This window comes from Bos indicus x Bos taurus, chromosome 14, assembly GCF_003369695.1.
Source record: "Bos indicus x Bos taurus breed Angus x Brahman F1 hybrid chromosome 14, Bos_hybrid_MaternalHap_v2.0, whole genome shotgun sequence".
NCBI classification, from domain to species: domain Eukaryota; kingdom Metazoa; phylum Chordata; class Mammalia; order Artiodactyla; family Bovidae; genus Bos; species Bos indicus x Bos taurus.
In genome coordinates, this window is record NC_040089.1 from 61135406 (window position 1) to 61160700 (window position 25295).

Sequence of the window (25295 nt, forward strand, 5' to 3'; positions counted from 1 at the left end):
GAGACATAAGAGATGCAAGTTTAATCTCTGGGTCAGGAAGATCCCCTGGAGGAGGGCATGGCAACCCCCTCCAGTATTCTTGCCTGGAGAATTCCATGGACAGAGTAGCGTGGGGGGCTACAGTCCACAGGGCCACAAAGAGTTGGACACGACTAAAGCAAACTGGCACACACTCAATCCCTCTTAACAGATAATACAGGTTAAATTTTAGCTATAACATATACGTGGAAAATTTAGCTATAATACACATATGAAATATTACTCTACCATTGTATCTTTACTATCTTCCAGTAAGGATAAAAAGTCAACACAAAATCTAGTACATAATTTATAAATAAGGCACAACATTGCTACTATTTTATAAAGTGTTTACTTTGCTAAAATGTGCAGACAGACTGGAAGAAGAAAAGTCCAGAAGCAGAAAGAACAGTTAGGAAGCTATTGCAATACTTCAGGTAAGAAACATATGTGATAGTGGTATGAACCATAATAGTAGCAAGAGAAGAAGTAAACTGATTTAGGAGATATGGAGAAGTATGGCCCCTCAAGACCTGATTGAGGAAGAAAGAGAATCATTCCCAGAGCTTGGTTTGAGCAACCAGGTGAATAAGAAGGCAATTCCTTGAGAGAAAAAAACACATGAGAAGCAGATTTGGTGGAAAATAATGAATGCAAGTATAGATAAGGTGAATATGAGGTGACTATTAATTCATCTAAGCCTAGATTTTCAGCAGGAAGCTACATAGATAGACTTGTAGCGCAAAAGAATAATCCGGCTAGTGAAATCACATCTGTAAATCATCAGCATATAACAGAATCTGAAGCTATGAAAATGAATAAAATCTCCCAAGGAAATTGTTAAAGGAAAAAGGAAAAGTAAGGATAATGACCCAATATCAACAAAATACCTCTTCTCTTTGAACTGGCAAGCCTCCAAGGGAAAAAAGTTCAAAAAAAAAGGACGAGCAATCTCTTCTAATCAAATTTTAGTAACACAATTTAAAGTTTCACTGTATTTGTCCAAAGTGATTTTAATCAAACTAGAATTGAGTTGCTTGAAAAACAAAGGTAATGTATAAATATGAAATATTATCAAGGTCCTTAAGACATTAAAATCTCATGTGAAAAATAAAAACCAGCTGTGGAGTAGTAGTTTAATTTTAAACAAATGGAAAATCTGGATATTTTAAAATGACTACAAATGAATCTTCAATTGAATCATTTGAATATTTATTTCAGTTTTACACTTAGTCTGTGTTTAAAAAAAAAGACTAAATGGTCATTTCAAAGATTAAAGATTAGAATTACCTTATATATTTTACATATATATTCATAATGACGGAATCAGTTTAGGTGTGCAACAAGGAACACACTAACCCAATATAAAATATGATCATTTAATTGAATAAGAAAACATATGTGAAAGGTTCTTTCATGGGACCCTACATCCCTGTTAGGTAAGAAGCAATACTATAGAAATTACTGCAAAACACTTTAAAAGCATTCAGTGAGTATGCCAGGTATATGCCTAAGTGTTGCACAAATATTAACTCATTTTGTCCTCACAATAGCCTTGTAAGATAGGTACTATTATTACTTCTAGTTACAGGTGAAGAAGCTGAGGCAGAGAGACTAAGCATCTTATACTAGGTCACAGAACTAGTAAATAACAAAACTGGGATTTAAGTTTAGTCTCACTTGGGCAAGAAGAAAAAACATAAACAATGTTACTACTACCCATAGAAAGTTGGAATGGTTATAGTAAGATCAGATAAAATACAATATTTCAGAGCCAAGAATATTTCCAAGAATAAAGAAAGTCATTTCACAATTATGCTATGCTATGCACCACCCTTATGGCAGAAAGTGAAGAGGAACTAAGAAGCTTCCTGATGAAAGTGAAAGTGGAGAGTGAAAAAGTTGGCTTAAAGCTCAACATTCAGAAAACGAAGATCATGGCATCCGGTCCCATCACTTCATGGGAAATAGATGGGGAAACAGTGGAAACAGTGTCAGACTTTATTTTTTTGGGGCTCCAAAATCACTGCAGATGCTGACTGCAGCCATAAAATTAAAAGATGCTTACTCCTTAGAAGGAAAGTTATGACCAACCTAGATAGCATATTCAAAAGCAGAGACATTACTTTGCCAACAAAGGTTCGTCTAATCAAGGCTATGGTTTTTCCAGTGGTCATGTATGGATGTGAGAGTTGGACTGTGAAGGAGGCTGAGCGCCGAAGAATTGATACTTTTGAACTGTGGTGTTGGAGAAGACTCTTGAAAGTCCCTTGGACTGCAAGGAGATCCAACCAGTCCATTCTGAAGGAGATCAGCCCTGGGCTTTCTTTGGAAGGAATGATGCTAAAGCTGAAACTCCAGTAGTTTGGCCACCTCATGTGAAGAGTTGACTCATTGGAAAAGACTATGATGCTGGGAGGGTTTGGGGACAGGAGGAGAAGGGGATGACAGAGGATGAGATGGCTGGATGGCATCACTGACTCGATGGACATGAGTCTGGGTGAACTCCGGGAGATGGTGATGGACAGGGAGGCCTGGTGTGCTGCTATTCATGGCATCGCAAAGAGTCAGACATGACTGAGCGACTGAACTGAACTGAACTGAACTGATGCTATGCTAAGTCACTTCAGTCGTGTCCGACTCTGTGTGACTCCATAGATGGCAGCCCACCAGGCTCCCCCGTCCCTGGGATTCTCCAGGCAAGAACACTGGAGTGGGTTGCCATTTCCTTCTCCAATGTATGAAAGTGCAAAGTGAAAGGGCAGTCGCTCAGTCATGTCCGACTCTTAGTGACCCCATGGACTGCAGCCTAACAGGCTCCTCCATCCATGGGATTTTCCAAGCAAGAGTACTGGAGTAGGTTGCCATTGCCTTCTCCATTAACAATTATAAAGGGGCCAATTATTTGATAGGATGTAATGATCCCAACTGCTTATGCAACTAAAAACAGAACTTTAAAATATATAAAGTCAAAGTTGATAAAACTGAGAGTTACTATTTGAATACCCATCTTTTAATAATTGGTAGAAAAAAACAATGTGGAAAATAAACAAGGATTTAGTAGAATTGAACAACTCTATTAAACAATTTGACCTACTGAACATTTAAAACCACTGTCAAAAAATAACAGAATATACACTCTTTTCAAGAACACACAGAACATTTGTCAAAATAAAGCACAGTCTGGGCCATAAAATAAGTACCAGTACATTTCAAAGGACTCAAGGCATACGAAGTATATTTGGGACCACAACAGAATGAAATTAAAAATCATGAACAGAAAGATCTCTAGAAACTTTCACCTCAAATATTTAAAAAATAAATAACATACTTCTAAGTTATTCATAAGTTAAAAAAAAAGTAAAATTAGAAAATGTTTCAACTGAGTGAAAATGAAAAGACAACATATGAGAATTTGAGAGATGCTACTGAAGCAGTACTTAGGGGAAATTAATAGCACATAAGGCCTGTATTAGAAAAGAAGGAACATCTCAAAGCAATAACCTCAGCTTCCACCTTATGAAACCAGAAGAAAGAAGAGACAATTAAACCCATAGTGAGCAGCAGAAAACAAATAATAAAGATGAAATAAGAAGTCAACAATTTAAAAATCAATAAAACAAAAAACTGGTTCTTTGATAATATCAATAAAATAGGTCAGTATCTGTCAGTCTGAAGAGGGAAAAAGAGAGAAGATACAAATTGCCAATATCAGGAATGAAAGAGGCAGCATCACTACAAATTATACAGACATTAAAAGAATGATAATGGAATATATGATACTAATAAAGTCAACAACATACGAGGAACTAAACAAATTCTTTGAAAGATACAAATTACCAAAGCTCATTCAAGAAAAAAAAAAAAAACAGATAACCTGAATAATCCTATATCTACTAAATTGAAACTGTATGTAAAAACTTTCCCCCCAAAATATAACCATTTGCCCAGATGGCTTCACTGGTAAAATCTATAAAACATTAAAGGATAAATGATACCAACTCTACAGAAACTCTACTAAAATACTGAAGAGAAAGAAATACTGCCCAATTCATTTTATCCAGCCAGCATTACTCTAATACCAAACTCAAAGACAGACATCACAAGAAAAGAAAGCTACAGATATTAACCTTCATAAACACAAAAGCAAAAACTGTAAACATAATTTTATCTAATCCAACTAATTAACATGTAAAAGATATAATCCATCATAACCAAATGGATTTATTCCAGGAATACAGAGTTGGTTTAACACTTCAAAATCAATCAAAGTAGTTCACCATATTAACAAAGAAAGCAAAAACATATAATCAATCACAATAGACGGAGAAAGAGTATTTGACAAAATTCAACATCTATTCTTAAGGTAAACAAACAAACAAAAACTTTTAGCAACATTTATGAAGAGCTGACAGCTAACATAATACTTAATAGTGAATGCTTTCTCCACAAGATGAGAACAAAATAGGAATGTCTCTTCTCATCACTTCCACTCAAAATTCTACTAAAGTTTCTAGCCAACACAACTAGTCAAGGAGAAGAAAAATAATCAGGTAACCAGGGAGAAAGATAAAGAAAAGTTACTAGTTCTGGGTAAAACAAAAGAATGAGAAAAGGGAAGCAATGAGAAAATGGAGAAATTAAATCACAAAGGGTAACAAATTCCCATTATGCCTAAGTAATGTATGTAAAGACATCAGCTTCATATTTTTAAGCTCCCTAAGAACTGGGTGATAAATATCTCCTACTAAGAAGGAGATAAATGCAAATTATAAAGAACTAATTGAGACCATTTAAAACACTTCTTTTGCTAATTTCAGCATAGCATTCTTTGGGAAATATTAATATATTCCCTAAAGTGGATGGATAAACTACAAAAATCTAGAACAGGTGTGAAACCCAGCCTGAACATTTCTTCTTTAAATTCCATATTCTAATGTTTTTTTCATTAATGTTAAAACAAAAATAAAGGGTATTGTAGCCTCAAAAGCTATAAAATTATGAAACATAGAATCTCAAAGCCGGAAAGAGCCTCCTTCAGAAAGAAAGGAAATACAGGCCAAAGAAGAGCAGATCTACCAAGTTGATAAAATTATGTGAGGTAATCGAAAAAGCTGTGACACAACTCAAACATTAACCAGCTGTGTGACTTTAAGAATGAACTCTAGTGTTTCTGGATCTGAGTTATCTACATCTATAAAATAAGGAATTAGGCCAACTGATCTCTAAATTCTCTTCATCTTTGAAAGTCTAAGATCCTATGAGCCTAAAAGATCATAAGCTAAAGAACAAAAACAATGAGATAAATACCTTTTTAATTCAGAGGAAAGTTTTTTTAATTCTTTTATCTGACCTGAAGACACTAGGGAAGGTTTCTGTTCATTGATTAACCTGAATGCTAATTTCAGTTGTCTATTTTATTCACGATGAGCTTAAGTATGAGAGAATTACGAAGTTCAGCTTTCATCCTGTACCTTGTTTGAGCGTAACGACACGCGACCTCCACAGCGAGCACAGAACTTGGTTTGGCAATATGAACAGTTATGGCCACATCCGTCAGCAAACTTGGTTTTGTGGCAGATGCCACAGGTTGGAGCATCACCCTTCTGTTCTTGTTGCTGCTGTGATTCTTCACCCATCTTCTTTACCTGCTCCTTATACATTTCAAACTGCTGATGAAGTTTTCTGCAGAGAACACAGACAAGAAAAATTTGGTTTCCTGATGGTCTCAAAAAATAGTAATAATTACCACAATCTGTGGACACAATTTTATACCTGAAAAATCCATGTGAGAATAAAGAATAAAAATTTAACTTTCTGTTGACAATAACATCTTTTATGGCACACAACATCGTAAAAGTGTAACTAGTTCTAACTTCTGATATACATGCTAATTTGATAAACAGTACAATTAACATACTTCTTTGAAAGGTAATTGTAAAATGTCTACCAACTATCTGCAATATGTTTTCAATCATATACCATGAAATATTTATAATGTTACTTTTTCAAGAGTTTAGCTTCAGAAATAGACTGAGCGATATGACTTGCACAGGGAAACCAAAACCTATCAACTTCAAATCACTGAGACAGAATCTCAACTGGAATGCAATTAAGAATCAAAACAGAGAGGAAAACATTGGATGAGTGGTCTCATTAACTATCCAAATCTATTCAACAACCTGGACATTAGTTGGCTGCAAAGACACTTGAAATATTAGGAGTCTACCAAATAAGACAGTACAAATAAAAGTAAGGCCGTTACAGATTCTAGTTAAAAATAAATAGTGATAAAACTTTTATTATTATCTCTATAAAAGATGGTTTTAAATGATTAAAACTATAATTTTGATTTACAAATCAAAGTTCCTAGTCAGAACTAATGCATAAGATTTACAAAGCTGCAAATAATGTCACTCTCATCCTAAAAAGGACAAAAGGCTAAATAATCTACAAAAGCATAACTTCTCTTGATCCCATCAGAGAGTTGAGGGTTATAAGATAAGCAAATAATCTGAACTCCAAGACAAACCCTTCCAAAGAACAATGGGACACACTATTTCACCTTTGGCAGAGCATAGGAGAAAGAGGTGGCCACCAGACAGTTATGAGGAAATTCACTAAAATTTTATTTAACAAATTGTAAAAGTCAAGTGTGGGCTAACATGACAATTTGGAATAGCTATGGGCCCAGGATCACAAGCACTCTTCCACATACCTGTACTGGTTATTCATGAGGAACAATGAGAGCAGGACATAAGAACAAAAAGAACCTTTTGGGGGTGCATATGTACAAATATAACAGAAGTGACTGACTAGTGGCTACTACAACACAGGAATTCCCCAGACTATTTCTCCTAAAAAAGCCAAAGCTGTAAGCCACAGGAAAAGGGAGTAAACTCTGTCATCCCCAGGACAAAGGCAAAGATCTACTACAGCTAGGGAAAAGCTTGGGAGGGGAAAACCCCTCTTTTCATGAAGGAGAGACAGGAAATCATCTTCAGCCAAGAGCTTGCCCACAGATCAAAGGCTTTTATCACAAAGGGGGAGGTAGAAACTCCTGCCCTAAACCATTCAGAGACGCCAAGCCAACTTCCTTACTTGGGAAAAAGAGAATAAGAACTCTGAGCAGGCCTCATCCCTGAGGCCCTCGTAGACAGAGCCTGTCAAAGATGGAAGATGGAAAACACACAACAGAACACCCCAACCCTATCACAAGCCCAGTATCAAGAAATAAGCACCAGTATTCTGCTGCCAGGGAATGGGCAAGAACATGGAGAGAGGCCCTCTCCCTCTGTGATGTAAGTGGGTAAGAACAGCTGAAGGGGTACCAAAACATAAAAAAAACAAACAAAACCAAACAAACTTACAGTACTCCTGCATTCACCCCAAGCAAAAAGCAGCAGGAGCTCTCTGTTAGAGAAATCTGAAAACAGTAGTGCCCTAAAGATACCGACACCATCCAGACCTATCTGAGCCCCTGACCTGACTAGTGATTTCACACCCAGTGGCTCAGCGGTAAAACATTCGCCTGCAATGCAGGAGACCCAGGTTTGATCCCTGGGTCAGGAAGATTCTCTGAAGGAAATGGCAACCCACTCCAGTATTCTTGCCTGGGAACTCCCATATTCTTGCCTGGGAAATCCCATCCCGCCAGAGGAGCCTGGCGGGTCACAGTTCAAAGGGTTGCAAAGAGTCGGACATGACTTAGCAACTAACAACAACAAAGGGAAAGAACATATGATTATGTCAAAATATGCCGAGAAAGTGCCTAAATCAGCAAACTAGGAATAGACAGAAACTTCCTTAACTCAATAACAGCATCCACAAAAGGGTTGTATTTGAAATACTGAGTGCTTTCCCCCTAAAATCAAGAACAAAGCAAGGTGGTGTCTCTCACTACTCCTAATCAACACTGGATTAGAAATCCTAGCTAATGCATTAAAGGAAGAAAAACAATAAAAATTAAACCATAGAGGTTGGAAAGGAATATTTTTAAACTGAGCAGATGGCATAATTGTCTATGTATAAAGTCCCAAAGAAACTATTAAAAAAAACTCCTATAATAGATGAGTCTAGCAAGGTCACACAGAGAAGGCAATGGCAACCCACTCCAGTACTCTTGCCTGGAAAATCCCATGGACGGAGGAGCCTGGTAGGCTGCAGTCCATGGGGTCGCTGAGCGACTTCACTTCTACTTTTCACTTTCATGCATTGGAGAAGGTAATGGCAACCCACTCCAGTGTTCTCGCCTGGAGAATCCCAGGGATAGGGGAGCCTGGTGGGCTGCCGTCTATGAAGTTACACAGAGTCAGACACGACTGAAGTGACTTAGCAGCAGCAGCAGCAGCAAAGTCACAAGATACATGCTCGATATACAAAAAACAATTGCATTTTTGTATACTAGCAATAGACAGTTGGAAATCAAAATTTTTTAAAGTAGTATGCAATAGGCATCAAAAATAAAAGAAAGAAAAGTCTAAGGTATTAATCTAGCAAAACATAAGCAGACTTTCTTTGGTAAGAACTATAAAATACTAAGAATTAAAAGAGATCTAATTAATAGGAGAAATATTCTATATTCATCATGAGAAGTTTCAGTACTGTTAAGATATCAATTCTCTATAAATTGATTCAATGTCATCTCAAATCACAATCTCAGCAAGAATTCTTTAAACAAATTGACAAGCTAAATCTAAAATTTGTATGGAAAAGCAAAACTCTCCAATTAGGCAACACATTTTGAAAAAGAAAATAACTGAAGAACTCACACTACCTAATTTCAAGACTTACCATAAAAACTACAGAAGTAATCAAATATTGGTAAAGCCTAAACACACATACAATAAAACAGAGTCCAGAACAGTCCAATACTTAAATGGTCACTACTTTTTTAAAAAGATGCCTACGTAACTCAACAATAAAGTATAGTCCTTTAAAACAATGGAAAATCCATGTGTAAAAATAGTAATTGGAAATCCATTGTGTAAAAAAATAAACCTTAACCCATACTTCATACCTATATGAAAATTAACTCAATGTATTACAAAACTGTAAACAATAGATTACAGAACTAAATAAAATGACTAAAAGTATAAAGCTTGTAGATGAAAACATTGAAGAAAAGTGTGGCCTTGGGTTCAACAAAGACTTCTTAGCTAGGTTAGGCAAGATATAGGCTCTAGACCTTCAACACAATTTAAAAAGCATGAACCAGAAACCTGCCAACAACAATATGTAAATGAATGGATATAGCTATGCTCCAATAAAATATTATTTATGGATGCTGAATCTTGAATTTCATGTCATTTTTATAATCTCAAAATATTATTAAAAAAACAATTTTTTTCAACATTTTTTAAATGTAAAAGCCATTCTTAATTCACTGGTTATACAAAAACAAGTAGTGGGCCAGATGTGGCCTGTGGATCACAGATTGTCCAATCTTATATGGTATGATTTAATTTATGTAACAGAAAAAGACAAAATTATAAGGACAGACATCAGATCAGTGGTTGCTAGGGAGTGGAGTAGAACAAGGGGACTGACTACAAAGGGATGCAAAGAACGTTTGGGGTGAGGAAAATAACCTGTGTCTTGATTATGGTGGTAGATATTACTGTGTATGTTTTCTAGAACTTACTGAAGTGTATGCCTCAAAGGAGTGAATTTTACTGGTAATAAATACAACCTTAAATAAGTTTGACTTTTAAAAAACAGTCAGTTTCAAAGTGCTAACCTATAATCAGTGTGTGCGCTCAGTAGCTCAGTCATGTCCAACTCTGCAACCCCACGGACTGTAGCCTGCCAGGCTTCTCTGTCCATGGAATTGCCAGGCAAGAATACAGTAGCAGGTTGCCATTTCCTAATCCAGGGTATCTTCCTGACCCAGGGATTGGACCCACATCTCTTGCACCTCTTGCATTGGCGGGTGGATTCTTTACCACTGCATAAGATGGGAAGCCCCCAACCTAAAGTCAGTAGGTAAATTAAAAATAGAGCCATATAAGTCCTTTTATCTCTGCAACCACAAAAGCATATTTCCATTTTCATATCAAATATTAATAAATTCAAACAGCTATGCTGGTTTTTTTTCCCCTATAACTTCAGGTAACATACTATTTTTCCCTGATGGTCTTTCACCAGGTTTAAGTGAATCTCTAGTAACACAAAATAAGCATCACTACAAGAGACCTAAGTTCATAAAACATGTACAAGAACAAGCATGATTTTAAGTGGACCATGAATGAGCTCTGCATCAGAGCTTCTCCCACCATTTGGAAGAACCATCTTTCTATGTGTGAGGTGACTATACATTTCTACTATATACCTGTTTATACACTTATGATCTCTGGCATGATCGCTCAGTATATGGCTGAACCTCTCTGGGAGAAAGAGAAAGAAGAAGAAAATTAGAGCAAATGCTTTGTTTTAGTTCTAGAGGCACTGGAGTACTAGGCAAGTTACCAAGTCAAGTTACACTGGAACAAAAGTAGAAATCTTTTCCTAGAAGCAAAAAGTAGAAGCAAACTGTGCTACATAGGGCCTCCAGGGAAATAGAAACCCCAGTTTTCACACATAGGGAGAAGGCCAGTAACATAAGTACAGAAATCAGTAATTATGTATCCCAAAGTGCTAGATTAGAGCTATTGAAACCACTCTCACAATAAGAACTGTAGCAGTCCCTGAGACTGTAGCCTTATTGGGGCTGTGGGATGGGATCAAATCTTTCCTGCTGTAGGGAGCAGAGAGAGAGAGAAGTGAAAAGTTCAGATAGGACTAATCTATAATAGTTTGAGGAGGTAAGAGAGGACTTTTAGAGAGATTTTTTTTTTGTAGTCATCCTTCCAGTCCTATAAAATGAGAAACTATCATATGTAGAAGTGATGGTGTACAAGCAGATTCAAGAGCTCAATCATGTTCCTTGCCAAAGAGATCATTTTTCCCCTTCCCATTTATACATAGACCAAATTCTATCTCTGCTTCCTCATCCCAGTCATCTTCAACCAACCTAATCTGGTTTCTAGTCTACTTCTTAATCCTCACAAAGTTTACCAACAGCCTCCCTGTACCTAAAACTAACAGACAATTTTTTTTAGTCTCCATCTTACTGGGTTCTCGACAGTACTTGAAATTATGTTCACTGCCCACTTGGCCTTCATTATATTTTTCTGGTTTTCTCCTTGTTTCTCTAGCCTTTCATGCTCTTTTTCCTTTGAAGGTCAAGATTCAAGCCTCTCTTCTCTTTTCATTCTGTGTCTGCTTAGGCAGTGTTACCCATGCCTGACTTCACTTTCCTCCTACATATAAATGTAAATCCTCAGCTCAGACTTTTCCTCTGAGCTTCAATATTCAATTGCCTACTTCCCATCTGTATTGGGAAGTCTCGACGCCACTTGAATTTCAGTGCATATCAAAGTGAACTTGTAATTTTCCTATTAAGCCAAATTCCCTCCCAGTTTTTCCTATTCCAATAAATTGTGACACCATTTAATCATGCAGGCCTGAAATATAGAATTATTCTAGAAATACCTTTCTCCTTCAAATGCATAATTAATCTATCATGAAGTCCTTTCAATTTTACTTCTTAAATGTGTCCTAAATCCTTCCACTTGTCTCTATATCCATGCTCAATACCATAGGCCTTGTTATCATCAATGCCCACCTAGCCTCCCAGCTAGGCTACTCACATTCATACTTCTCCCCTTCTGCATACTACAGAAAAATTATCTTGTCATCTCACTGCTTAAAATACTCTAATGGCTTATGATTGCTTTCAAGAAAAAGAAAAAACTTCTTATGAAGTCTGTTACAAAGTCTTGAATGTTCGCCCACACATTCACCTCTTCAACCTCATTTTTTGCACTGTTTCTTTCCCTTCTTTCTGCTAAAGCTACTCATCCTTTAGACTCACTATGGTGCATCTCATTACAGGATGCATTTTATACATCCTCCTGCCTCCTCCCAGAATAGACTGCAACACATGCCTTTTTTTTCTTTCTCTCTTTTTAAACTTTAGGTATCCAAAATAGAGTTGATCATGAGGTTGCTTCGCTGATTCATGCTTGGCTCCCATTTTAATTAATTGTTTTCCCCTTCCCCAATGTGACTTCCTTTCCCTCAGGAACCAGTCTTCAAATTTTTCTAGTAAAATCTAAATAGACTATAGCCAATGTGTCTGTGGCTTATTTTGTATCAGATAGATAGGTATTATTATAAATATTCTATTATTCCTATTCTACAGAGAGGCTATTTTTGCTTACAGTCACACTGCTAGTAAGTAAAGCCAGATCCAAATTCAGCTGCAGAATCAGAGTGCTAACCACTAGAAGTTCACACTTGAATGGATATATAATTTTCCTTATTTACATTTTATTCATCCCTTGTTTTTTAAAAGTTAGCACTTTATTCTGGAAAATAATAGACTTGACATGTATAACTGAATCACTGTGCTGTACACCTGAAACAAACATGAATTTACAGCGCTCCCCATCGGTCACATTACTGTCTGAACTGCACCTCCTATCAGATCAGAGGTGGCATTAGACTCGCATAGGAGCATGAACTGGAACCCAACAGTCAAGGTTGAAAATCATGAGTGAAGTGAAGTTGCTCAGGTGTGTCCGACTCTTTGAGACCCCGTGGGCTGTAGCCTGCCAGGCTCCTCCATCCACGGGATTTTCCAGGCAAGAAGACTGGAGTGGATTGCCATTTCCTTCTCCAGGGAGAATATCATGAGACTGCCACAAAATACGGAGAAGGCAATGGCACCCCACTCCAGTACTCTTGCCTGGAAAATCCCATGGACAGAGGAGCCTGGTAGGATGCCGTCCATGGGGTCACTAAGAGTTGGGCACGACTGAGCGACTTCACTTTCAACTTTTCACTTTCATGCATTGGAGAAGGAAATGGCAACCCACTCCAGTATTCTTGCCTGGAGAATCCCAGGGACGGGGGATCCTAGTGGGCTGCCGTCTATGGGGTCGCACAGAGTCGGACACGACTGAAGCGACGTAGTAGCAGCAGCAGCAGCAGCAGCAGCCACCACAAAATAGAAACAAAGTGCACAATAAATGTGATGTGCTTGAATCTCGCAAAACCATCCCCCTACCTCCCAGTCCCCGGAAAAACTGTCTTCCCCAAAACCGGTCCCTAGTACCAAAAAAGACGGGGACCGCTGCTCTGTAACGTGTGTCAGCCAAAAAGTTCGTTTGGATTTTTCCATAACATCTCACAGATGAATGAACTTTTTGGCCAACCCAGTATTTCCAATAAGTTATAATATTTCTGTAATGACATATTTACAAACACATACATGTTTTTCTCTGAGGAATGTATGCAGGAATATAATAGATATACTCAAGTTCAGTAAATACTTCTAAACTTCCTTCTCAAATGGCTTAACTCGGCACACCTGCAAGCAGGGTATGACGGTTCCAGTTTCCTCTTATCCTTGCCGATACGTGATATTATTCAACTTAACAAAATTTTACAGCTTCGGTATATGAAACGTTTCATTTTTTTAAGTTCACGTTTTTCTGACTCCTAATGAAGTTCAGCCAGTTGGACTGTCCCACCTATAAACTACCTACTCATGACATCCTTTACCAAAACTCTATTGGATTTCCTGGGGGCCTTTTTTGTTTGTTTTGCTTATTTGTAGAAGAACTTTGTATAGCCTGTATGCTAATTCTTTATAAATTGAGCATAGCAAAAGTTCTAGTCTGACAAATAACTGCTAATTCTTTGTTAAGCAGAATTCTTTAATTTTGATGCATTCCAATACATCAGTTTATCCCTGTATGGTTTGTGGTTTTGGTGGCCGGCTATAAAAAAAATTCTTACTTACCCCTAAGTCAGTCACAAAAAAATTCTATAATTTCTTCTAGGAGCTTTATAATTTTGCCTCTCACATTTAGGCTTTTAATCGATCTGAAGTTTATTTTTATATGTAATGTGATGCAAGAATTTAATTTCAATCTTTTTCACATAGAGAGTCTATTTTCCCAGTACCATTAAATAGCCCATCCTTTCTTCCACTGATTTGTAATAGCAGTCTATCATATATTTAGTTCCTACATGTGCAACGGTCTATTTATAGAGTCTGTATTTTGTTTCATTGGTTTTTGGTTTGTTCCTACTCCAAAACAACATTGTTAGAATCCAAACTCCAAATATAATGAAAGGTATAAAAGATCTTAAGAATATAAACATATATTTAAGCTTATAAATATAAATATAATGGTAAATATGTAATTCCCAGATAGTAGATATTGTAGGCCTTGTGGATCTGTCACAGCTACTCAACTTTGCCAAACAGATGTGAGAATAGTCACAAAAAAGCAAACAAAGAAATGAGCTTGACTGCGTTCCAATAAAAGTTTATTTACAGAAACAGGCAATGGGCAGGATTTGACGTAGAGGTCATATTTTGTAGATCCCTGATATAAAGAGTAAGATAATTCTCATATTTAATTTAAAACTTTTCTTACAAATATTTAAAGACATATGCAATAATATATCAACTTAGAAATAGTTTTTTCCACTTTGTCAATTCAAAAAGCTATTTCATCCAAATTTTTCATGTCTATTTTCTCCATCCTCACCAAAGCAGCTCATTGAATTCACTGTTTTCAAAAGTAATTTCTTCATTCTGAGTTCTTTAAGAAACAGACATTATTCAGTATGTTAGTTCCCAGTAATCCTGCTGTTCCCTGGTAATTTTATGCCCAGTCACATAGTTTTTTGTTGCTGTTGTTGTTTTCCCATTCATCTTTTTGGGGGGTGGAGTTCATGATTTGTGTAACACTGACTTTCATCAGATGATGAGTTTTAAGTTGTGCTTTCTATAAGCTCATGGCATACAGATATAGAATGTAACCATTAAATGCAGTCACACACATTACAGAGTGTTTTTCAAACAGCAGAGTGCAACCCAATACAAGGACATAAAATAAATTTAGCAAGCCAGGACTCACAGTTTAATGAACTATATCAAAACATTGGAAAGAGTATAAGATTTCTTATAAATCTTATTTCTATTACATATATATGTATGTAGGTATGTATATACTGGGTTATAGTGCAAAATATATTTTTTATGAATGGAAGCTTTTTAAAAAAAGTATGAAAGTTACTGCTTTAATAATCAGCTGAGAGTAATAATAATAATAAAATAATAATAATAATTATTATTATAAAAGAATAAAAACATATGTCATACAGCTGGCCATCCCAGTCACATACCAAGTCTCTCCTCTGAATTTCTAAATAGCTGCCTAAGCGACTATTACAAATGTAATGTGTTTCTAAAATACGGATCTGATCATACCATCCTGTTCCTCTGCCTGGAATGTCTCTCTCTCTCTCTTGGTCAGATGCAGAGGCACTGAAACATCAAACACTAGGGCACGGACAGAAACAGTACCTACAGTATTATCAAATAAATAAGTGGGAAACTAGAGATACGGACATAGTAACTAGATTTAATGTTTGAAAATATTTTTAAATAGCTGAAGTACTTCACTGTTCCAAATAACTGAAAATTTTTCCAAATAATATGAGAAATACTGGCATCAGAATGTATATCACAGCACTGCTGCTGCTTCTGCTAAGTCGCTTCAGTCGTGTCCGACTCTGTGTGACCCCAGAGACGGCAGCCCACCAGGTTCCTCCATCCCTGGGATTCTCCAGGCAAGAACACTGGAGTGGGCTGCCATTTCCTTCTCCAATGCATGAAAGTGAAAAGTTAAAGTGAAGTCGCTCAGTCATGTCCAACTCTTAGCGACCCCATGGACTGCAGCCTACCAGGCTCCTCCGTCCATGGGATTTTCCAGGCAAGAGTACTGGAGCGGGGTGCCATTGCCTTCTCCGATATCACAGCACTATTCACAGCCAAAAATTGGAAACAACCCCACTGCACAGAAATAGTAAAACATAAATAAATTGCAGTATATCCAAATACTAGAGTGCCATACAGTCATGAGAATGAATGAAATGCAACTAGATGCAATCATATGAATGGATCTCACAAACACATTAAACAAAATATTATAGACACAATATACCATATGATTCTATTTGTTTGAAGTCTAAATATAAATATGCAAAATATCACGTGGTGTTAAAAAAAATTCAAGTTAAAAAGTCACTCCCAGGGGTGAGGGAGAGTCCTCCATGGAAGAGAGCATGAGAAAGAGATCCTGGAAGTATGGCAATGTTCTGCTTTTTGCATTCAGTGATGGTTTCCAGATATATTCACTGTCTGGCAATTCAGTGAGCTATATATTTTCAAACTATGCACTTATCACTACATATACTATGTTTTAATAAAAACTTTACTTGGCAATAAGCACTTTGGTACTTTTATCAATTTTTCTAAATGCACTGTGTGAACAAGTGATCATCACCATTTTTCTTTATTTATTGACTTCTTTTTTTTTTGCTTTGAGCCAAAAGGAATTTAAGGTGGTTCTAACCTAAGGTACATGACAGATGTAGTCAATTTTAGACCACTCAGGTTGAAGAATATCTATGCTGGACCTGGAAACATATTTATGTGGAGAAACTGCTTTCACTATGTCACAAGTTCGGTCAACTGCTTTGATTAGTCAAGTATCAATAGCTTACAAGAAAACATCTTTGTCCATATCATCCTCAATCTTTAAAAAAATACAAGTAGAATTTTTTTAATTAAGTGAAAGTGAAGTCACTCAGTTGTGTCCGACTCTTTAGGACCCCATGGACCAGACCGTAGCTCACCGGGCTCCCCGTCCATGAGATTCTCCAGGCAAGAGTACTAGAGTGGGTTGCCATTGCCTTCTCCAGGTTTTTAAGTAAAATTAACAATACTTTCAATGACCCTTCAATTTCCATTGTCATTAGCCTTCCAAAGAATAAAATCAATTTTGAGGCAGGTCCATCAGCTTTCTTATATAACTTAATAGTAAGCTGCCCACACATTAAGAAATTTCACTTTTGACCCTAAAATCAGCCCTACTGCAAGTTAACATGATTAAGCAAAGGGATCAGGTTATACACTTAGTCTTATCAACAACAGGTATAAGCAGGATTTCCAAAACATCCTTCTACTGCTAAGTCACTTCAGTCGTGTCCGACTCTTTGTGACCCCATAGACAGAAGCCCACCAGGCTCCTCTGTCCCTGGGATTCCCCAGGCAAGAACATTGGAGTGGGTTGCCATTTCCTTCTCCAATGCATGAAAGTGAAAAGTGAAAGTGAAGTCGTTCAGTCGTGTCTGACTCCTAGCGACCCCATGGACTGCAGCCTACCAGGCTCCTCCGTCCATGGGATTTGCCAGGCAAGAGTACTGGAGTGGGTTGCCATTGCCTTCTCCTTCTAAGGGACACTCTATGACATGAAATCTACAGATTTCGCCTTCTAAAGAGAAAGGAGAGAAAAACTACCTCAGGGTTATGATGGAAAAGACTGTAATAAGTCACATTAACAATTAGCACTTGAGCAAAAGCCTCAAAAATGTTGATCCTTAGACTCACGTTTCACAACTAAAAAGACACAAACAATTTTGCATGAACTGTTGGAAATCTGCTCTGTCAGGAGACCTTAAATAAGAGTCTTAAGAATCTCCCAGAAATAGTCTTTGAAGAGAAAGAGCTAACCAACTCTTGGATCAAGCAGATAACACACCAAAGTAGACAGCTTCCATCCAAGAACAGAAGAATGATTTTCTAGTATCTCTGTTCCTCCTTTAAAAATTACTTTGTTAACTATCTTCTTTATTATTGTTCCTTGGAATCTCTAATGTCCTCAGTATGCTTTCATATACTTTCACTGTTAACCCATTTTTAATCTCCTTTCACTGCCACCTGCATGTGTGCAGCCTCAGTTGTGTCTGACTCTTTGCGACCCTGGGGGCTGTAGCCCGCCAGGCTCCTGCCGCCTAGGAGAATGCAAAAAAAATCTCCTTGTAATCCCACTGACAAAATTGTAGGGGTACTCCTTGAAACACTACATACCATTAATTTCCTTTCTGTGAGAGGATACTTCTGTATTTGAATTTTCTTCACATTATTAACCTTAACTTTCAGTACTGTACAAATCAGACCTTGATCTCGAGTCATTACAGCAGTTTCAGAAGAACCAAGAGAACTAAGAGTGGGGACTGGAGTTATCTTTGCTACAGCAGCATTCTTTTGGCAAGTTTTTATCTTTTGGCATGCAGAAATTAACACCTCATTGCAATAAATGAGAATCAAACAAAACCTAACTGCAGTTGATATTACTGTGTGGGTTCAATCACTTTAATTGTAGCTGACTCTTTTGCAACCGCATGGACTATAGCCCCCCAGGCTCCTCTGTCCATGGGATTCTCCAGGCAAGAATACTGGAGTAGGTTGGCATTTCTTTCTCCAGGGGATCTTCCTGACCCAGGTATCAAACCTGTGTTTCTGCATCTCCTGCATTGCAGGTGGATTCTTTACCCACTTAGTCACCTGGGAAGCAGTCGATGTTACTAGTGCTCACTATAAACAGAGTTGCCTCTCTTCATGAGGACATGGACCTTCTAGATTTCCTTGCAGTTAGTTAAGAGCCTTGTAACAAGCTTTGGGCAATGAACTGTGAGTAAAGGTAACCTACCACACTTCCTGTTTTACATAATTAAGAATGAATGTGAGTTCTCCCTTCTCTCTCTCTTGCTCAGATGCAGCAAACCTAATAGCTATGAGTTCTAATTGGCTTGCCAACAAGACGGAAGCAGCCTGGATTGCTAAACTGCCACGGGGAAGAGAAGAATTCTAGAATCCCATAAGTAAGTCTTAAATTTTTTCAGGGGCTACTGCCCCTGGTCTATGACTGTCACAAATGCTTCTCAGCTTTTTTTCCCCTTTTGGAGAAACAGGAAGGTTAGAGAGGACTGTAATTAGGTTATTTCTCTACTCTCATGTTGGTTGGGCTCTGGTTAAGTAGTTTCCTTTCAGAATGAAAATCTCTTGGAATATGTCAAAAATGGTTGCTTATCCCATCCATTGCTGGAAGTAAGAGAGAATTTTTCACTGAGCTTGAGAATTTGGTAGAGCTCATGGACGGCTTCCCTGGTGGCTCAGCTGGTAAAGAATCCACCTGCAATGCAGGAGAACTGGGTTCGATCCCTGGGTTGGGAAGATTCCCTGGAGAAGGAACAGCTACCCACTCCAGTATTCTGGCCTGGAGAATCCCATGGACTATATAGTCCACGGACTCACAAAGAATGGGACACAACTGAGCAACTTTCACTTTCTTGGGCTTCCCTGGTAGCTCAGCTGGTAAGGAATCCACCTGCAATGCAGGAGACCCAAGTTCAACTCCTGGGAAGGGAAGATCCACTGGTGAAGGGATAGGCTACCCACTCCAATATTCTTGGGCTTCCCTGGTGGCTCAGCTGGTAAAGAATCTGCCTGCAATGCAATGGGTTCCATTCCTAGGTTGGGAAGATCCCCTGAAGAAAGAGTGGCTACCCATTCAAGTATTCTGGCCTGGAGAACTCCAGGGACTGTATAGTCCATGGACTCACAAAGAGTCAGACACAACTGAGCAACTTTCACTTTTACTTTCTTGGAAGTAAAACTCATAAATCTAGGGTGGGGGCTCCCTGAAGGCTGGACTTCCAGGAATCTTTAACTCCTAAGTTAGTCTACACTCAGCTTTCCGTATTTCAACAACTTCCTACCAGTTCTTGGCCCCAGTGGGTTCTACTCCTAGAAATTCTCTCTATTTACCTCTCCTTTCAGTTGTCAGGGCACTCATTTGTCCCGTGACCTCACTTTTCTGATGGATCAAAGAAGAGTTGATTTTCAGTTTGTTCGGTTTATCCAGCTCTTTTCTTGTAAGGATAGGAATGACAGCTTCCAAATTCTTTGTATATCAGGGAGGAAACCAGAAGTCTCCACAATATTGTTTTTCATTACTTATCAGCATGTTTGAAGGTCAAACCTTTGAGAGCAGGAACCATAGTCCTTTTACCCCTGGACTCCTAGTAACCTGAGTTGTTCTGGGCTCATCAGTCTTGGACATTCTTATCTGCTCTTCATCACACACTCTCTCACTGGGTCAGCTTCTCTACTCTTCAAGCTTTATACACCATACCGACAACTCCAGAAGTTTTATCTCCAGTTAATCCATATCGTTCCTTTAAAGTTGGTTGACTTATTAGCATCTTAGACTTTTAAAATTTAAAACTTCAGCTTTAATTTCTACTTCTAACCAGTTCACCCTTTCTGCTTGTTGATCATAGTAAATGGTATCACCACCCAATAAATTCTTCCAGTCAGAAATCTGGCAGTCCTCTTTGGTTCTTTAATCTTCCTTACTAACTTCCTCTAAATCTACTCCACTAACAAATTACATCATTTCAACCCCCAAATATACCTCTAATCCACTTCCCTCCCTCTTCAGTGTAATCAACCTGGTCCAAGCCATCATAATCTCTAGCCAAGTCCTCCACAAAAGCCTCCTCGCTACTCTCTCAACCTCCATCCTCACGCACGCTATCCATAGAACAGCCAGATTGATTTTTATACATAAATTAAATCATATCACTCTGATGTCTAAAATTGTTCAGTATGTTCCCTTTATACTGAGATTCAGATCTAAACTCCTTCTCACTCTCCGGAAGAACACTGCCCTGTCTGAGTTCTACACCTGGTCTCGCATTCCCTCTTGTCCACTATATTCCAGCCACACTAGTCTTCTTTGTGTCTCTCAAACCCTTCGCTACTAAAACTTTCACCTGTCATGTTCCCTAAGCTTAAAAAATTCTTCCCCTTACCATTTTTTTTCCTACTATTTCAAAAGTACATTTATTATTTACCATGTCACAACCTGAATAAAACACGATGGTTCAAAGTCAAACTAATCCAATTGGTTAGTTTATTTGTATCTTTGATACTAAGTTACATATTGGGAGCACCAAGTTAAAATAACAGTTGCATTAAAAATCATTTATATTTTTTCTGAGTATACCCTTTATAATTATTCAAAGACTTGTTTTACACTCTACATATAATGTATATTACATTGCCTTACAGATAATTACATTTTGATGTTAAACCAAAAAAGTAGTGAAAGAAAGAATTTAAAATTACTTAATTTGTATATTAGGCAATTTCTGCAAAGGCTGAATGAACTGACAACTGAAAATCAGCTCAATCCAATTTCTATACTTTAATATTTATGGAAAGTCAAAGTTGGATACATTATTATACTTATACCTACATTTTCACATGAAATACCCAAATCAAAATTATATTACATTCAAAATCCAAAATTACATTCCTGTTACATTTTTTAAAAACATCTATGAAATAAACAAGCTTCAAAATTATGGACTTCAAAGAACCTACATCATTAAACTTTTAAATAATCACAACATGGGATTTACAGGAATTCATTAAAATGAAATTACTATTCAGGAAATATTAGATTTTCAATACTGAGAGAATACTTACTTATTCTACTGTGAAATGTTTATACAAAATATGAAAAGCATAAGTTGTACTTTCTGACATTTATAAATTAAAATGAATACCTAGAATACAATGCTCCAAAATAATTTAATAGATAAGTGAACAAGCAGATTGGATGCTATCCCACTCAAATGGTAGTCAAAGAGAGAAACCTTGAGATGATTTGGAAATAAGAAATCCTAGACTCTGATTGAAAAGAAGATGAATTAAAGAAGATTCAGAAGAAACCCTCATCTGTAGATCAGAAAGATAAAAGGAAAGCTACTAAAAACTTATGTATCAGAAATCTTTAGCACAATAAGACTGTAAGATGAAGAGATGTAAGAGAACCTATTAGTTCTGATTTTTTAAAACTGTATAGGTCACAGAACAAGGAAAATGAATTAGTTGTCCAAAAAACTTTAATGGAAATAATATTTATTAATATAAAATTAATTTTTAAAACATCACAAAGTACTAGTCTCTTCTCCTAAAATATTCCTAGCCAAAAATCAAAGCAAATTGTATTATTTTTATTTTGAAATAAAGCTATTTCATTTCAAATATGCCTTGATCTCTTTGCTTATGCCAATCAAATGTTATTTTGTTTCAGTAATTAGAAATCACTTCTTAAGTTTACTAACAAAATATCTATTTTATTTAATATCTACTGTAATCTACTAAATAATGTAATTTAATCTTGATTATTTTCTAAAACATACAAAGAAGATACATAACTGACATCATTTTAAATTGAGACAAAGTTGCATCTAATTATACTTTGCTATTGATTTTACTCTGTTACCATGTTTCAGTGCCTTAGAGAAAAATGAGCAAAACAATAATATTTTGTGCAATTTTAACACTATTTTTGCTGATTAAAGATATTATTTCTATCCCTTGGAACACATTATTCTTGTAAGAGAATAAAACATATAAAATCAGTTGTGAAGACACATTTATTGAGTTCTTACTGTGGGTCAGGCATTCTGCTAGATGTCAAAGATAAAATGTAGACAAGACAAACACAGGTCTTGATTTCAACTGGCTTAAATATAGCAACAGTCTCAACTATACATCTACATTATCAACTATTAGGAGGAGCATATCACAATACAGTTATCTACTTCAACTGAAACTGAAACACTGACAAAATTTAAAATAAAATGCATACAAGAGAACACAAAATGGATGAGGGAGTACCCTCAACAATAGCAAAACAAAAAGACATTACCTTCTAGTTTGGATTAAAGGCAAAAATACTAATGTTTTTCTGAATGTTTCATCTTAAGGTTCCTGGTAGCTATTCTCCTAAAGCTCGTGTCACTTTTCAACCTGCCCATTCCTACAGCCAAACCATCTTCTCCACAAACATAATTCCTACTTTTGGAAAGCACAGAGGCTGACTGGTAACAGCATTTCTGAGTAAGATGGCAATTATCATGGGGAGAGTGGAACTTATATCTACACAATCTTTCTCACATTCTCCGAGTAACTTCCACTTTACAACATAAATAATATTTCTTGCACAAAGTTAAAAAGATACAAGTATGAACAACTTTTTAAAGAATGTGTTTCAATCTAGAAATAACTGAAATAAATGGAATTGACATATTTTAATGTTTCAGACCGATGTGAGAATAAATTGCTGCATTTCCCAAATTATGTTTCATAATCTAATGAAATGTTCAGTGAAAACAGGACTTAGTGGTCACAGAAATTTAATTAAGATTATATATTCTAACTAACACCTTTGTAGCATATTTAGACACTCAGAAGTATTACAATAAAGAAATTCTCCTAGCCTTTAAAAAAAAACACCTGTATAAACTTGAACAAAGATTGAATCAGGGGCTGTGGGCAGGGGTAGGGGAGCGGGGAGGTGGTGGTAAATACATCTTATGTCTTCAGGAATTATTTTTGAATGAAACATGCTTTGGAATATATTGCATTATTGGAGATAATATTTTACTGGATAAATACAGATAATGTAATTTATATTAAAGTTGGGGAGAGAATTACCTCTTTATTCTTACTACCCTATAAATTACCCTGTTTTCTTTTAATATTTCCATGGAATATGAAGCATAAAAGGTGAAAATATCATCTTCATAATCTAACAATGTTCACTTCTGAGGAATGCTATTTCGAGGGCTGTATTTTAATACCTACTCTTCAGTATGTTATGCTATCAGAGATAATATTTAGTCTGTACAGATCAGCTTACTTACGTCTGGGGCTCCTTTTCATTTTGTTGTTTTTGCTGGGGCTGAAGAACGTTATTTACCAGTTCAGTGATCCCACTAAAGGGAAACCACCTGTTTAAATAAGCAAATAATGTGACTGAATAACCAAATGAATAAAACAACTGTAGGAATATGTTTTCTTATCCATACTAATAAAAATACACAGGCACAGAAGCTACAGCCAATGGAAATATGAGCTTCAGTTATCATCCAGGCAGTCAGAATATAGGGAAATTAAGTTTGAACACTTAATCAGTCCACAAGCAGGCAGCAAAAAACTACATCTAGTCAGTGTAAGGATGAAGTAAGAAGCTGCAGGCAGCTCTCTTACAAGCCAGAGGGTCAGAAAGCAGACACACTAGCTGCAGCCTATCCAGTATTAGTGTGAGCTAATACCATCCAAGGCGCAGAAAGCAGAATGTGGCAAAGGTACAGAAGTCAAGCCTACTGAACTCTTAAATACGTTTACTTACTGTGTCGTCTGTGGTTTGTGTTCTTCTTTGACCCTAAAAAGATAAGTTTGCACAACTGAGTGCACTGTACTAGGAAGAAATTTCTATCTACAGATCTGTGGTCAGATAAAAATGAAAAATGAGGTCTGTTACATAGAAAAGCTTAATGCTTTGCCATATATTTGAATTATACCATATATTTGAATTATGCCATATATTTGAATTTGAATTAATATGACACAAAAGGAAAAGTTGAATCGTTTGTTTTATTAGAGGGCTAATATTAAAATTCTTCTGCTGTCTTAATGATTCCATGATTTGTCCTCAAATTTTCTGCATACTTGTATTAATATTGAAACTGAAGCATTTAAAGTATTATATTAAATAGTTACATTTGGTCTACTGAAGATGAACAGATTTCCTCTTTATTTTAAAATTTCTTCCTTAATATAATTGAAGTAAAGGTATAAATGTTTTAAATAAAATGTAAAGTTTTATAAATGTATTTTTAAAGCCTTCCAAATGGATTTATTTACTTCACAAAGGAGCAGATAAAGAAGTTGGGGAGTTATGCATCCAATATACCTAAAAATAGTTACTAAGATAATTATGTGTATTAAATTTAAAATATTCATAAGCTAAAGTAAATTATTCATAAAACTATAAAAGACTGAAAATGCATTTACCCTGTAATCAACTCAATGCTTCACTGTTTAGCTGGACATTTAAAAGTAGAGAAAGCTAAAACACAAGGATAGAGATGCCTCTGAAATGTGGTTCCCACACTTTGCCTGGGACTGGTCCTGAGAGGTAAACCTGTGATAAGTGATCAGTTGATTAGTTTTACTTTCCCAAAGAAAGACTAAGGATTGGTAACTAAAATGGATCCCCAGAATCTAGGACTTTCATTAGGAAACTATATTAACACTGTAAATTAAATTCTTTTTTAAAATTAAACTGATTTTTTCCAGAGTGTTTTTATTTTAAATGATCTAATGATTTAATGAAAGGGTATACCCTTATACATTTTTGTGTCTCAATGAATATAATTGGTATTTATATATCTCTATTAACTAAAAAGAATATCTTCTGTTCTCTGCATAAACTTCAAAAAGTACA

At 36.5% G+C, this 25295-nt stretch overlaps 1 protein-coding gene across 23 annotated transcripts in view; it reads right to left on the reverse strand.

Annotated features, from left to right (window-relative positions):
• Positions 1-25295, reverse strand: part of RIMS2 (regulating synaptic membrane exocytosis 2) — a 603774-nt gene that overhangs the window by 475039 nt on the left and 103440 nt on the right. For 18 of the 23 annotated variants that reach the window (XM_027561367.1, XM_027561351.1, XM_027561359.1 and 15 more), the window contains exon 2: positions 5493-5703. In XM_027561367.1, coding sequence (XP_027417168.1) covers positions 5493-5703 — 211 coding nt within the window. Of the gene's footprint in view, positions 1-5492; positions 5704-23709; positions 23797-24197; positions 24231-25295 lie in introns of all 23 variants that reach the window. The other 5 variants (XM_027561352.1, XM_027561357.1, XM_027561349.1 and 2 more) reach the window with 1 other exon arrangement.